Consider the following 15,133-nt stretch of genomic DNA (forward strand, 5'->3'; position numbering starts at 1 on the left):
TTTTGGTTCAATAATATTTCTTGTCATTATGATATAATTGCTTTGTCTCTTTTTTTACATTCAACCTGTTAACTATTGTAGCCTTGATTAAGTTGTGATAACGTAAATGCATCCAGCAATACTGTTACAAAATGTTGTACAAAATGAAGGAGGAAGATCTAAATCAGATCGCTGGGATGCTGAGTACAAGGCATGATTATGTTATTAATACAATTACTGTTATTATTTTGCAGTATGTTAATAGTTTGCTAATGAACAAAAACAGGGGAACTGTGGGAATACAAGAAAGTATATTCAGAGCAGAAGCTGTGGAGCAAGATAAACAGCATGAGAAAGGAAGACTGAGAACCAAGGACCCTCCAGAAGAAAAGGAAAACAAGTTCAAGTAAGCTGTGTGATGGCAGACCCTGATAGGAGAAAGAATGCGTGGCTTGGAATGACTCATGGCCCTGATTGGATAAGCACCTGTATGCACAGTTAAGGAGCATTTGTGGTGTATTTTGTTGACATGTAAAGGTGGGTGGGAAAGTTAAAAGAAAACTTGTGAATGTATATAAGGGATGTTAGAACGTGTAATAAACATTTGGATCATCCATATCTGAGTCTGTGCCTGAGACGCTGCACTCTGGGATGTCACTGGGGATCTCCAGGCAATGTTGTTAGGCACTGGAATCATGAACTCATGGAACTGTTGAGGTTGGAAAAGGCCTCTCAGTACAAGCCTATCAACCTGCAGGAATGGAAATGTTCTTTCTGCTTTGTAACGACGAGAATCACTTTATTTCATGGTCTCTGCTGCCATCTAGCGTCCTTTATCAGTACTAATAGTCCTTCTCGCGAGTCTTTTCACTTCATCGGGAGTCTCTAATAGTCTTCATCACTTGCACCCTTTAGATGAACTTTCCACATTGGCTCATGCTCAGTAGATAAGAAAGAAATTATAGTCACAGAAATTAGGGAGATGGACTAATTTATAGGTACAAAGATTGCAGCTGTTGTCTGTGCAGACACCTGGAATAAGTGAGACACCCACTCCCATACAGTGATAATGCCTTTACAAATCAAAAATCCTTGACAATGAAAACTACTAATTTTTGACACCAGACAGACAACACCTGTGTGATAGAAAACGTAAAGAGAAGTTAACTAATTAGCAATACACATGTTTAGCTAGCAACAATTTATGTTTGACCAGCATCATGTTTAATTTAGCATCGGGAAAATTGTGAACCTGAAGTACCCAGCCAATGGGAGACCAGGGGAGAAACAGACAAGTGCTGGGAAATCAAGTATAAAAGATGTCACACTGTTTTTGCACATGCTCCTGTTTGCAGGATGCCTGCCTTTGCAGTTGCAAATTAAACTTTCTTCACCAGAGATCCGGTCTCCTAAAATTATTTCAGAAATATTTCTCACAGTGCTGAGCATGCCCAAAGGGACATGACCACATATCTCCAAGTCTTTGAAAAAGAATGAATATGTATGCCAGTGTAGTGCATATGCATGTCTGAGCCATTCAAATGCAGAACCTGAATTCTGAGAGGGTGTGCTTGCTTGTTAAGTCGCCTGATCCATGTAGTGAGGAATAAAGGAATGCCACTTTCTAACACCACATTGAAGATAGTTTTCTTCCCAGATTTCTGATTGACTCTTTCCTTTCTTTCCTTTCCTTCTGTCTTGATCTCAGTATGTCGTCTAGATCCCCTTGTTGCTTTTCCCACACCTCCATGTTTTGCCCAGATTCCATTGCTTCTCCTGCATCTTGCTGCGGATCTCCCAGCCCACATCTCCACTCACTGTTGCCATCTGTTCTCTCCCCCCCGCCCCCACCCCATCTCTTTCGCCCCTCTCTGCCCCCCTCGAGGCCCAGTCAGGCTTGAAGCACTGCGTGTAGGCCACGTTGCCATGGCGACAGCGCGCCCTCACTGGATGTGCACATGCAGCATGCGTGACAGTGTCTCCATAGCAACAGCGCCTCACCACGCATGCATCTGGTCGTTTCTATAGTTATGCGCCCTGACGTCATCACCCTGCACTCTGAGCGGGAGGAGGCAGCCATACGGAAGTCTTGCTGTGCCCTGCACTGCCCCAACACTGTGGGGCAGCCCCGGGGCTAAGAGCACTGCCTCTACTTCTTCAAGTGGGTGTTCAGGTGGAGGTGCTCGGGAGGTGCGGCATGCTCTGCATCGACCCTGTGGGGCCTATGTGACACTCAGGGCCTCTGTTTGGTGGCGGGAAATTTCCTGTGCCTCCCATCAATCCCCCCTCTCCAGGGCACCTCATTGCCCCACCCCCACCCCCTTTTCTCACCCCCAGGGTCTTCTGCCCGTCTTGCCTCTCCCAGTCCTCCATTCTGACCCAACCCTGTCCCCTTCACCCCCAGTCACCCATACTGATCACTGGAATCCTCTGCCCCTCCCTCTGTTCCCCCAGCGCACTCCCCGTCTCCCTATTATCCTGACTCATAGGGTCTGCTATCCCTCCCTCCCCTCCCGTTCTTACCCCTAGAGTTGCCCCCGCCACCCCTCCCCCCTCAGTCTCCCATTTTCAGCTCCAGGTTCCTCTGTTCCCCCCCACACACACACCAAACCCTTTTTCTGACCCCTAGGGTTCCCTGTCCCACCACCCCAGTAACCCCATCAAGGGCTACACACATTCAGTGGACTGTGATTCATGCTAGAATACACTCCATACATCCACTCCATGCCAGTTCCCCAGTCTGACAACACTTCCCTCTCCCTCACTGATGATGGTAATATCTGTCAGCAACATCTGAGATAACTTTTAGGAAACAGGATCTCTGGTGAGGAAATCTTTAATTCATGATTCCAATGGCTGGCATCCTGCCAACATGAGCACATCTATGGGTACACCATTACAGCTTTTATACTTTTTGCCCCAAACTTACCCCGTGCCCTATTTTCCCACTGGCTGGGTATTCGAGGTTCACAATCTGACCAGATTTACATTTGTTAATTACATGCTGACACTTGCTAATTTGTATTCTACCTTGTGCCAGCAAAGGTTTACATTTGTAAATTGTGGTTCTTATTCTACCTTGCTACCAGCCAGTCACTATCCTGTTGTTTCCAAGGTGTCTCAGAACTCATCGTATTTACATGGTGATTCTTTCCAAGGCCTCTTCCCTTCTGTCCAAGGGACATTTCTTTTGTTAAACAAAGAGCACCAGGGGGTGTCAGGTCTTCCTTATGGTTCTTCAGACAGGCAAGTTCCAATCTGCCCTCATTTTCTTGGGCATGTTATACTACAAAATATTACATATATATTCATGTTGGCTAAACGTAAATTGTTACTAGCTATACCTGTATATTGCTAATCAATTTACAATCTTTATTTCCAATTTCCGTGATGCTAGATGGCCACAGAGACCATGAACTAAATTCTTATCATCTTTTCCTGCAGAAACAACATTCTATTCCCACAATTCTCCCCCCCCCCTTTTTTTTTTATACATTGTTGATTCCTGCAATTCTTTCTTTAAAATATTAATTTTAAGGCATTTTCTTATAGAACTCTTCCTTTTCTTCCCTCTCTTTATTCCTCAACTCCTCTAATATCATCACCTTATTCGAGTATGGTGGTGGCTCTATTGGTATTTGTTTCAATAGTGCTGTCTCAATCAGTCACTGTACCAGTCCCCTCCCACAGGGGATAACAGCACCCGATGGCTGCCAAAGTTAGCTTAACAGAGCCTCCACCACCTCAGCCCTTTCCTTCAAATTAGAAAGAAGACTTCCATATTTGTAAGTCTCAGATCTCTTACCAAAATCCCGATTCTCATGCAGACACAGTCTCATGAGAAGGCAAATAGCAGCTATGGTATTTGAATCATCTGGTGTAGGACGTGTGAAGTAATGCAAATGTGTGTTTCAATTCTTTTTTCGATTCATCCCTGTTTCGCTGATAATTTATGTCTGTATACCTTGCTCATAAAGAGGTGTATTTAGTTAAATAAATAAATAAATAAAATTAATTTAACTCTTAACTGGGTGGCTGCTTTGAAGATTCTTGACAGAAAGTTAAAGCTCATAGATAGCAAATAAACTTTTAGAAGGAAGGTAAGCAGGATTTTAAACAGTTCCACTGTAAAGTGATGTTAAAGGCCTTCACTTCAGACACCAAAAGGCTGAAAGAGCTAGGGCTGTTCAGCGTGGGGAAGAGAAGACTTCAGGGAGACCTGGTAGCAGCCTTTAAGGTATCTTTAGGGAAAATCCCTGCTTTCAAGAGTAAACAAAAGAAAAATCATGTTTTGGTGTTGACATGCATTTTATTCTCTGAACAGGTAATGCACCTTTCAGAGAAGCTCCAAATTTTGCAGATCAGGCAGGTGTATTTGAGCACTTTCTGAATGGCTCTGACCCAGGAGATCATGGTTTTTTTTAAAAAAACCCAATTTCTCTTGCATGGAAGGCTTTTGTGTTCAGGCTATCTAGAGTCATGTAAGTATGACTTTTTCACAGTGATCAGATCAATGATACTTTTCTGGAACATGCATTATGATTCTTATTTTTGGACCTGAGAGGGGATTGAATCACTTTGCTCTGAAGCGTGTGAGCATACCACTGTCTTGTATCTGGAGGTTGTTTTTCAGTTACTGGATGTTTGTTTGTGCAGTTCCCTGTTAAGTAAAGTTTCGTATTTTCCCCCTGTAGCCAGCTTCCCCACCTGGAGCAGGTCATATCTGGAGATCCATGTAACAGTGCACAGTAGGTATGCATAAATTTCTCTACTGAAGTCTTGAGAAACTTCCTCTTTTTTTTTTAACTTCCTATTTCTGTTTTGAAAAGATGTGACTTCAGGAAGGAAAGAACCCAAATGGAGTGTGTTTCTTGAGTATCCAGCTGGTGATTCAAGCATCACACACCTGTAACACTTCCCAAGGACAACCTTCAGCTTCAGGCCCGGTTTAAGTCTGATCTTTTCCTATGTATTCATTACATAGGAAATCATCAGCAGTTCTCAGCTGTTAACGCATGCTGTAGAAATATTCATTGAAATTTGTGCTGAATTTCTCTGAGATGATGTTTGACTTGAATTATCAAAAGTAATTATTTACAATTAAAGTTAAGGGTTCTTTAGTTGCTTTTAGTTGTTTTTTTTTTTATAACCTTACACTTATGAATAATCTCATTCTTATGAAAGTTCCATGTTTCTGTTCTGGTCAGATTGAAGCAAGCTGTATCCTCTAAATGCTGCTCTTTAACATTAATTGCTTCCAATACCCTTAAAATAGTTTGAAACATGTGGTGGGAATCTTTTCTTGGAAACACTGGGAGGCAGGAAAGATCTTAAATGATTTGTCTTAAGAAGATTTATCCAGGAAACTGATCCTTAAACAGGAAGATGAAAAATCTTGTGTGTAATCCTGATGTAATGCAGAAGGTGAGGGAGAAGACATCTCAAAACAGATGTTATGAATGATTTATCCATCAGTTGAGCTGAGAATATAGCAGAGTTTTCCACATTTTTGCAAATAACCATGCAAAATTGAAGACTTCCTACAGATGTGACTTTTTTGACTGGATCCAAATGAACAGCAGTTCATTGCAAGTAACTTCAGACATGGGATGTAGATGTTGAATTTGTGGAATATGCATTAGTAAGGTTAGCTAATTTTTCCTTCTAAGACACTTGAACAGCAGACTGCAGAGTGGAGGGGAATTAGTGTTGACCCAGAACATAATCACACATATAAAAAAGTGTTTTCCTCTTAGCACAGCCTCTGTGTGGAACTGATTTCCTCAGAATTTTAGGAGTTCTGAAAGTAAAGGTTTTTGTGCTGAAACGTTCATTTGGCTGAAAAAAATGAAAATGGTGTCACTGGCTACAGGTGGATGGATTTTTTTTACCTGTTATGTTAGAGAATGAGAACAAAGTGTATGTAACTGAAATTTGTCCTTAAAATAGAAGAGGAAAAAGTGCTCTCTCAACCTTGCACAGTTCTTGACCTTTAACATCAGTATAAAGCTATTCTAACATATTTTTATTATGACATTTTTTTTCCTGCACATTTCCATTTTCATATTTTGATACATTTTCCCTTGATTCTTCTTTTTCTTTTTACCATCTGTTCAGAACAAGAATCAAGAAATAAACAATAGGCCAATAAATTTGTCATTATATTTTCACAAAAGTAGTGCTTTTTGCTTTGTGTTTATATTAATGCATGTTTATTATTGAAACAGCTTTTTATTTATAACCTTCCTTATTCCTCAAATCTGAGAATTATGAGATGGATTTCACTTAATTGTAGCTAAAAAATAAAAATAAATATTATCAGCACAGCTTTCCATAGTTTATCTCCACTGCCAGTGTTTCTGAAGTCAGCTACTCTTTGAATATAATTCACTTAAACTATTTTAAAGTCTAACTCAGGTGGTTCACGCTATATAGAGAAAATCTTATATATACCCATATATCAATTGAAATCTGTATTTTATATATAAGTTGGTGAGGCTCCTTATATTATGAGAAAATTTAATGCACCTTAAAATGAAGCAGACATGAGATTTTCCCTTCCTGTGAGCAGACTTATCAAATCTCTCTGATATTTCTCCTGCATAAAAGTTTTATTACTTAGGGACATCATCCTGTTTTTAATACAATAGGCAAAATATTTGGCCCAATTAATGGATGGAAACAGATCTTCAGATCCCAAATGGAGAGAATTGCTTGTCATTTTCTGACAATCTCGTTTAAGTGAATTTGTATTACATTTGTGTGGCAAGGTTTTGAAAGTGGAGGACTCCAAGGATGGCCTCTGTGCAAAGAGACTAGGAGCTTCTCCCATGTTGAAAACAGACAGTTCCATCTGGATCTAAAATGGATGCATTCCTGGACACACCTGAGCCCATCAGTGATGCTGGCAGCATCTCTGTAAAAACGCAATTTATAAAGGGCAAAAGCTCCTATGTGCTGAAGCTGTGAGAAAGAAGAGAGAAAAAAATGCAGGAGAGAACAACTTTGCAGACACCAAAGTTAGTGAAGGAGGAGGGGGAGGAGATGATTCAGGTTCTGGAGCAGAAATGCCTCTGCAGTGGAGGACCACATCAAAACAGATATTCTTCCTGCAGCCCATGGAGGAGTCCACTGGAGTGGGTGGATAGTGGATAAACCTTAAAGGAAATTACAGCCTGTGGATATCCCACACTGGAGCAATTCATCTAGGAGGAACTGCGACTCAAGCTGGAGCAGTCAGATCCTGAAGGTTTGAAACCTGTAGAAGAGTCTCATGCAGTTTGGGAAGTACAGCATCCCATGGGTGCTGAGGAGGAATGTGAGAAAAGAACAGCAGAGAGAATGTGTTACCAACTGGTGACAAACCCTCATCCCCCATACTAACTGCTGAGCTCGATCAGGAAGTAGAAGAGTTGGAAACAAAGGTGTAAGGCTGCGTAAAGGTGAGATGTGGGGACAAGGTGTTTATTAGTTTATATTAGTTATATTAGTTTCTCACTATTCTCCTCTCTTTTGTTAATTGGCAATAAATGAACCTTCTCAAGCCACATCTCTTTTGCCAGTAATTGATGATAGCAACTAAGAGATAGGTGATAAGGTCATCATCTTGACATATGAGCTTTTTCATCATATTTTGTCCCACCTTGCTGAGGAGAAGTGAGAGACAACCTTGGTAGGCATTAGATAGCCAGCCAAAGTAAACCTATGCCACTGTCTTTAATGGAGAAGTAAACAAATGTCACTGTTTCAAAAATTTCATACAGAAATACTTAATTCTAAAGCAGATTCACCCACACATACACATTTCAATATAAATTATAAATTATTATACAATGTTTTTGCTTTTTGTTTTTCCTCTTTAGAGCTGAGGATGCAGATATGGAGATAGAGCTACAAAGGAACAGCGGAATATTAAAATTACAATTAAGAAATAACGGGAAAAAGATAATATTCCCACAAGGGAAATCACGTCAGTGGACTTTTTTACATTTCTGTTCCAGCATATCCTTTTCAGTCTGGCAAAGTCTGACAATAGAGACACATATCCTAAAACAATTATAGAAAGAAAGATAATTATCAGCTACAGTACGTTAATATATTGGTATAAGCAGAGATGAATGAGTAGGTAAACAGGTAAGTGTGCGTGTCTATAATCTCATAGCACATCTTGTAAAACAAATTAGCCTCAGAGTTAACTACAAATAGTATACAACGTGTGTGTAAGTTTTAACAAGCTATCTGCATATGAAACAGTGACTTTGCGCATTCATGTTAGTTTTATCTCAGTATGGGAATTCTGTCACCTTCCATAAACTATCCAGAAGGTAGGTCTAATTAACTGTAGCTAATCTTAGTGTCTCAAAAACAATTATTAAAAATAAATGCCCAGTGATGTTTTGCAGGTTATCCAAGATATCTGTATAGAGCCTTTAAGAAACCTGCACCCTCTGAAAGCTGGGTGGCATAATCAACTCCCCAGGCAGCAAGAACAGCACAGTTTTAGGCAATCTCTGCTATTTCACCTACTAATTATGTGTAACAATGGACTAAGAATTCAAGTCCTTAAACACAGTCAACTAGTGCTATTTCAGGCCTCCTGAAGTACTCTGGAAGGCCTTCAGCTCTGCTCTGGAAAGCCACAGATCTTCTGCAGGACTTGTGTCATATCTGTTAACTCCAAGCAAGTGACTAAGATATCTTTGGCAACTAAAATTGCACTCACTTTGTATAGATGCCTCAATGCTGCCATGAGTCCCCACAGTGCAGTAACCATATGTAATGCTAGGTGTCTATATTCCAATTACAGTTGTATAATTACATATAAAGTAGCGTAAGTGTAAGCCATATAGACAACGTGGTCCAGAAATGTTTAATTCATTCCTAACTAGAAACATAGTCAGGGCCAGATGAATCACAGTTTAGAGGCCAAGGACCATATTCATTATTACTCATGAGGAGATCTAACTACCCTAACTCGAGCAGAGACAGGTCCTGTCTCAATCTTAGACTAGCAATAGAAGATAGGTGACTACATTTAAAAGCTACATTAAAGCAATTCACATGAAACATTCCGTGAAGATGCCCTGATAATTTGCATGAGTATGACTAACCTTAACATTTAGTTAAAACTGTCCTTAAAAGCTCAGAGGCACTAAAGCTCAGTATTGTGAATGGTGATACAACAATAACTGGAGGAGCTGTGGATGAGGAGAAATGTAGGGGACGGGTAAAAAATTCATGTAAAGCAAAAGAACACAAAATACACACATATACATATTGTACTCCTTCCCATATATGGTATGTAGGAGCCTGTGTGGTGTTGTTTCATGAGACACTTGAAACCTAGATCAGTAATATAATGGACAGTTGTTTGATTATGATCCTAATTGTATTTCCAGAAAGTGTCCTTGAAAAATCCTATCTGCTTTGTGAAATCCCCTCTATGAATGTACACATTATTGGCTGGTCAAGATTCCTGTAATTCTTAATGTTAGTTTACGAAGCTTCTGTATTGTTAACATTGGTGGCTGCGATTTTTTGTTTCGGTTTTGTTTGACCTTCATTTTGAAAATCTAATTGTAACTAATAGATATATTTTTATTTTTATTTTAAATCCAGTCAGCTCTTACTATAAACAAAGGCTTCCAGCTCCCAGTCTGCATATAAACTAGCCTGACTGAATGTTCAAATTGCTGCTACATCTGCTTCTCCCACAAAATTCACAGCAACTTGTGTAGGATTACCAGCATGCCCTCAGATAACCAGACCTACGTGACTGGATTCATTTTGGTTGGTTTTCCAGGTAAACCACAGATCCAGCTTCTGCTCTTTTTGATATTGTTCCCGGTTTATGTGCTGACAGTGACAGAAAATGTAATAATTGTTGTGCTTGTCTGGACAAATATCCAGCTTCACAAGCCAATGTTTGTTTTTCTCGTCACTCTTTCCATTCTGGAGATCTGGTACATCTCTGTCACAGTGCCCAAAGTGCTTGTGAGCTTGGAGATTAAGAGCCAAGGCATCTCCTTCACAGGCTGCATGGCCCAGCTATTCTTCTTCCTGGCTCTGGCCTGCACAGAGTGCACTCTCTTGGCTGTCATTGCCTATGTCACTGCCTATTTATGGAGCAGATGATCTTGAGGGAGATCACACGACACGTGCACAGCAACAAGGGGATCAGACCCAGCCAGCACAGGTTCACAAAGGGCAGGTTGTGCTTGTCCAACCTCATCTCCTTCTATGACTGGGTGACCAGACAGGTAGATGAGGGAAAGGCTGTCGATGTAGTCTACCTGGACTTCAGCAAGGCCTTCAACACGGTCTCCCACAGTATTCTCCTGAGGAAACTGGCAGCCCGTGGTGTGGACAGGTTCACTCTTCTCTGGGTGGAGAACTGGCTGGAGGGCCGTGCCCAGAGGGTGGTGGTTAATGGAGTTAAGTCCAGCTGGCGTCCTGTTACGAGTGGTGTTCCCCAAGGGTCAGTTTTGGGGCCCATCTTGTTTAATATCTTTATTGATGACCTAGACGAGGGAATTGAGTGTACCCTCAGTAAGTTTGCAGATGACACCAAGTTGGGAGAATGTGTCAAACTGCCTGAGAGTAGGGAGGCCCTACAGAGGGATTTGGATAGGCTGAATAGCTGGGCTGAGCTCAATGGGATGAGGTTCAATAAGACCAAGTGCTGGGTCCTGCACTTTGGCCACAATAACCCCATGCAGTGCTATAGGCTTGGGGCAGAATGGCTTGAAGAATGTAGAGAGGAAAAGGACCTGGGGGTGTTGGTTGATGCTCAGCTTAACATGAGCCGGCAGTGTACCCAAGTGGCCAAGAAGGCCAACAGCATCCTGGCCTGTATTAGAAATAGTGTAGCCAGCAGGAGCAGGGAGGTGATCATCCCCCTGTACTCAGCTCTGGTACGGCCGCACCTCGAGTACTGTGTTCAGTTTTGGGCCCCTCACTACAAGAAGGACATTGAGGCCCTGGAGCGTGTTCAGAGAAGGGCAACAAAACTGGGGAGGGGTCTGGAGCACAAGTCTTATGAGGAGCGGCTGAGGGAGCTGGGATTGTTTAGTCTGGAGAAAAGGAGGCTCAGAGGAGACCTTATTGCACTCTACCACTTCCTGAAGGGGGGTTGTGGTGAGGAGGGGGTGGGCCTCTTCTCCCTGATAAATAATGACAGGACAAGAGGGAATGTCCAGAAGTTGTGCCGGGGAAGATTTAGATTAGACCTGAGGAAACATTTTTTTTCTGAAAGAGTGGTCAGGCACTGGAATGGCCTGCCTAGGGAGGTGGTTGAGGCACCATCCCTAGCACTGTTCAAGAAGCGTTTAGATGAGGTGCTAAAGGATTTGATTTAGTAGTTGGGTAGGGATAGTGATAGGAGGATGGTTGGACTAGATGTAGGTCTAGATGTAGGTCCTTTCCAACCTTATGAACCTATGAACCTATGACCGCTATGTGGCTGTCTGTAAGCCCTTGCACTACCCAGTAATCATGAATTGCACTCTTTGTGGCCATCTGTCTATTGGCTCCTGGGTGAGTGGCTTCCTGATTCATGCAGGGAAGGTTTATTTCATTTCACATCAGACCTACTGTGGGCCCAACATCATCAACCGCTTCTTCTGTGATGTCTCCCCCTTACTGAGGCTAGCCTGCACCAACACATCGCTAGCTGAGCTCATGGATTTCTTACTAGCCCTACTCATCCTTCTGGTACCACTCACTGTAATTGTGGTCTCATATGTGTGCATCAGCTCTGCTGTCTTGGGCATTCCCACAGCCCAGGACCATCACAAGGCCTTCTCTACCTGTGCATCTCATCTTTTAGTGGTTACAGTGTTCTACACAGCCTCCTACACCAGGCCCCAGCCTATTGATTCCTTCAGCTCCAACAAACTGGTTTCTGTGATACGCACTGTCTTAACAACTTTAGTCAATCCAATCATCTATTGTCTGAGGAATGAGGAATTCAAGATGGCTCTTAGTAAAACAACATGCCAGAGGGATGTTTTCTCCTAGAAATTTCAGGTGGAGATTTGCAAGAATTCTCTTTAATTACTATAAAATTCCATCATAACTCTCATTCCATTGTGCAACAGTAATATGTAACAGGTTGTGATGAATTTTCTGATGTTCACCTCTGAGATCTAAAAGATTTGGAAGATCCTGAAGAAAAAGCAGAGAGAATACAGAGGAAAGTCCATTATCTCATATGAGGAAAGCAAGTGGCTATGGGAACAGAGCCTAACAGTTGGGTAAAAACAGAAGGGAGCTCAGCTATGGGTCTCACAAACTGTTCCCAGTGTCTTTGCTCCCTACTCCTGTATGAGTGTTTATTAAGACTCAGAATTCTATCCAGAGCTAAGGTCTCTAAGCTGACCATAACTTTTTCTCTACATTTCCCCTAAAGGTCAACTACTTATAGAATCATGTAATATAATTGTCTTGAACATCTCTAAGGATGAGGTATTCAAATCTTATAAGCAACTTGATCCAGCACCTTAGCACTCTCTGAATAAAGGATTCCCTCATAATATCTAATATAAATATCTCCTGTTTCAGTTTAAAATCATTCCTCCTTGTCTAATAACTATCTGCAGATGTAAAATGTTGGTCTCCCTCCTGTTAATAAGCTCCCTTTTAGTACTGGAAGGCTATGATGAGGTCACCTAAAGTCTTCTCCAGGATCAACAAGCCCTGCTCCATCAGCCTTTCTTAGTAGGAACGGAGCTCCAGCCCTCTGATCATCTTCATGAACCTCTGGGGGACACCACTAGAGACTGGCCTCCAGTTGGATTTTGTGAGCCTGGTAACAATCCTTTTAAGTCTGACAGTTTAGCCTGCTTTCTATTCACTTCACTGTTCACTTATGTAATCCACAGTTCATGAATTGAGGATAGTATGGGATCCAAAAACCTTGCTGAACTCAAGGTATAAAACACCCACTGTTCTCCACCTACTGAGTCAGTCTTTTCACTGTAAAAGTGCATCAGATTAAGGAAGGACAGACAGAGATACCATTCACTAGAATTGCCCAAAGGGCCATTCAACCTGGCCTTGAACATATCCAGGGATGAAGCATCTATAATTTGTCTGGGCAACCTGTTCCTCTGCCTTTTCACCCTCATAGTGACACTTTTTTTTTTCCTAGTATCTAATCCAAATCTACCCTCTTTTTGCTTGAAACTATTATCCTTTGTGCCATCACTACACTCCCTGATAAAGAATCCTTCCTCATCTGCCTTGGAGAACCCTAGCAAGTCTCCCCAGAGCTCTCTCTTCTCTAGACTAAGTAGCCCTAATTCTCTCAGCCTGTCTTTATAGGAGAGGTTCTTCAGTTCTCTAATCATCTTTGTGGGCCTCCACTGGATTCAGTGTAATGAATCCATGTCCTTAGGTTGGTGGCCCCAGATCTGAACAGAGTATTGCAGGTGGAGCCTTGGGAGTGTCACCATCTCCATCAACCTGCTAATCAAGCTTCTTTTTATGAAGCCCTGTATACAGTTGGCCTTCTGGGCTGCACGTGCTCACTTCTGGTTCATGCCAAGCTTTACATCCACCAGAAACCCAAGTCTTTCTTCACAGGGCTGCTTTCTATCCACTTGTCACCCAGCTTGTATTCATGTCTGAGACTGCCCTGGCCCAGATGCAGGACCTTACAGTTGGCCTTATTGAACTCCATGACATTTGTACAGGTCAACCTCTCAAGCCTCTTAAAGTCCCTTTAGATGGATACCTTCCCTCCAGCATATTGGTTGCACCACACAGCTTGGTGTTGTCAGCAAACTTTCTGAGTGTGTACTCAATGCCACTATCCATGTCAATGACAAGCATGTTAAATAACATCAAACCCAATACAGACCCTTGAGGGATACCACTTACCACTGGTCTCCACCTGGATCTCGAGATATTGACTACAACTCTTTCACTGCAGCAATATAGCCAGTTTTTTATCCACTGAGCAGTCCACCTACAAAAGCCATGGCTCTTTAATTTGGAGACAAGGATGTTGTGTGGAACAGTATCAAGTGTTTTGCACAAATCCAGGTAGATGATGTCAGTTCCTCTTCCCTCATCCACCAGTGCTGTAACTCCATTGTAGAAAGCCACCAAATCATAGAATCACAGAATCAGCAAGGTTGGAAAACAAGATAATCCAGTCCAACTGTTCACCTATCACCAATATTTCTCACTAAACCATGTCCCTCAGCACATCTAAATGTTCCTTGAACACCTCCGTGATCGGTGACTTCACTAGCTCCTTGGGTAGCCCATTCCATCTCAGTCATGATTTGTCTTCTGTGAAGACAGATTTGTTGCAACAAGTCACCTCTGTTTTCCATGTGCCTCAGCATAGTTATTTACCTTGTTTCCCTCTCTCACTCTCTTTTGCTCCACATTAGACTTTTCCACTGGCTGTATGGGACTATCAAGGCATGAGCAACTTCTGCTCATCACTCCTTAGCTCTAGCCACTCCTTCCCAATTAGGATCACTTTGGCTTTCCATATTGATAGCTGAAACCAAAGCAGTAATTTTCATGGTAGAATCCCCTGTTGTTTTTCCTTTCAACTCATGTACTTGTGCCTCTAGGATCAAAATAGATTTTCCATCCAGTTTCCTCATATCATCTCCAAGGTCACCCAGGTAAAAGCACTGGGTGGCACATGATGTGTACCCACCATATCATCATCTCTCTTGAGCAGAGATTTCTTCTATTAGCTGAGACACTGATCCCTACTGGCTGGGAAGCAAACATTCTCTCAAGCTGCTTCCGAGGGACATGGCCATACCATCTTTCCAGGTCACCATTACCAGCTAGCGTGCAAACATTCTACCAGTTTTTCAGGATTCTGCACTTGTTCAGGTATGAAGTTCCAAAACATTGGTGTCCAATGGTGTTCTAGGTGCTTGCTAATATCCTCCCTCCCACACTCCCTGCCACTCATAACTATCCTGCCTCAGGTCAGTTACCCAGGTGATATTCTTAAATAACTATTTAACCTTAAATAAAATGTGGGATACATTCAGGAAACATAGTATTAGAAACATGTTGGTCTGAATATCCCAAGGATTTTCTGAATTCTCTCCCTGGAGGAGAAAGGAGAGGTGAAGAACAAAGGCAGGGTAAAGAAGCAGAAGAAAATCTTCACCTT

The 15,133-nt window shown here is 42.0% G+C and overlaps 1 protein-coding gene across 1 annotated transcript; it reads left to right on the forward strand.

Annotated features, from left to right (window-relative positions):
• The first annotated feature begins 9,726 nt into the window (after positions 1-9,726).
• Positions 9,727-13,358, forward strand: LOC136055780 (olfactory receptor 6B1-like). Its single transcript, XM_065747662.1, is given in 3 exon segments — positions 9,727-10,074; positions 11,395-11,962; positions 13,303-13,358. Coding segments are annotated over 3 exon segments (972 nt in total).
• Positions 13,359-15,133: the final 1,775 nt, after the last annotated feature.

This window comes from Cyrtonyx montezumae, unplaced genomic scaffold, assembly GCF_038088225.1.
Source record: "Cyrtonyx montezumae isolate F1298 unplaced genomic scaffold, pur_monq_1.0 scaffold_48, whole genome shotgun sequence".
NCBI lineage: Eukaryota > Metazoa > Chordata > Aves > Galliformes > Odontophoridae > Cyrtonyx > Cyrtonyx montezumae.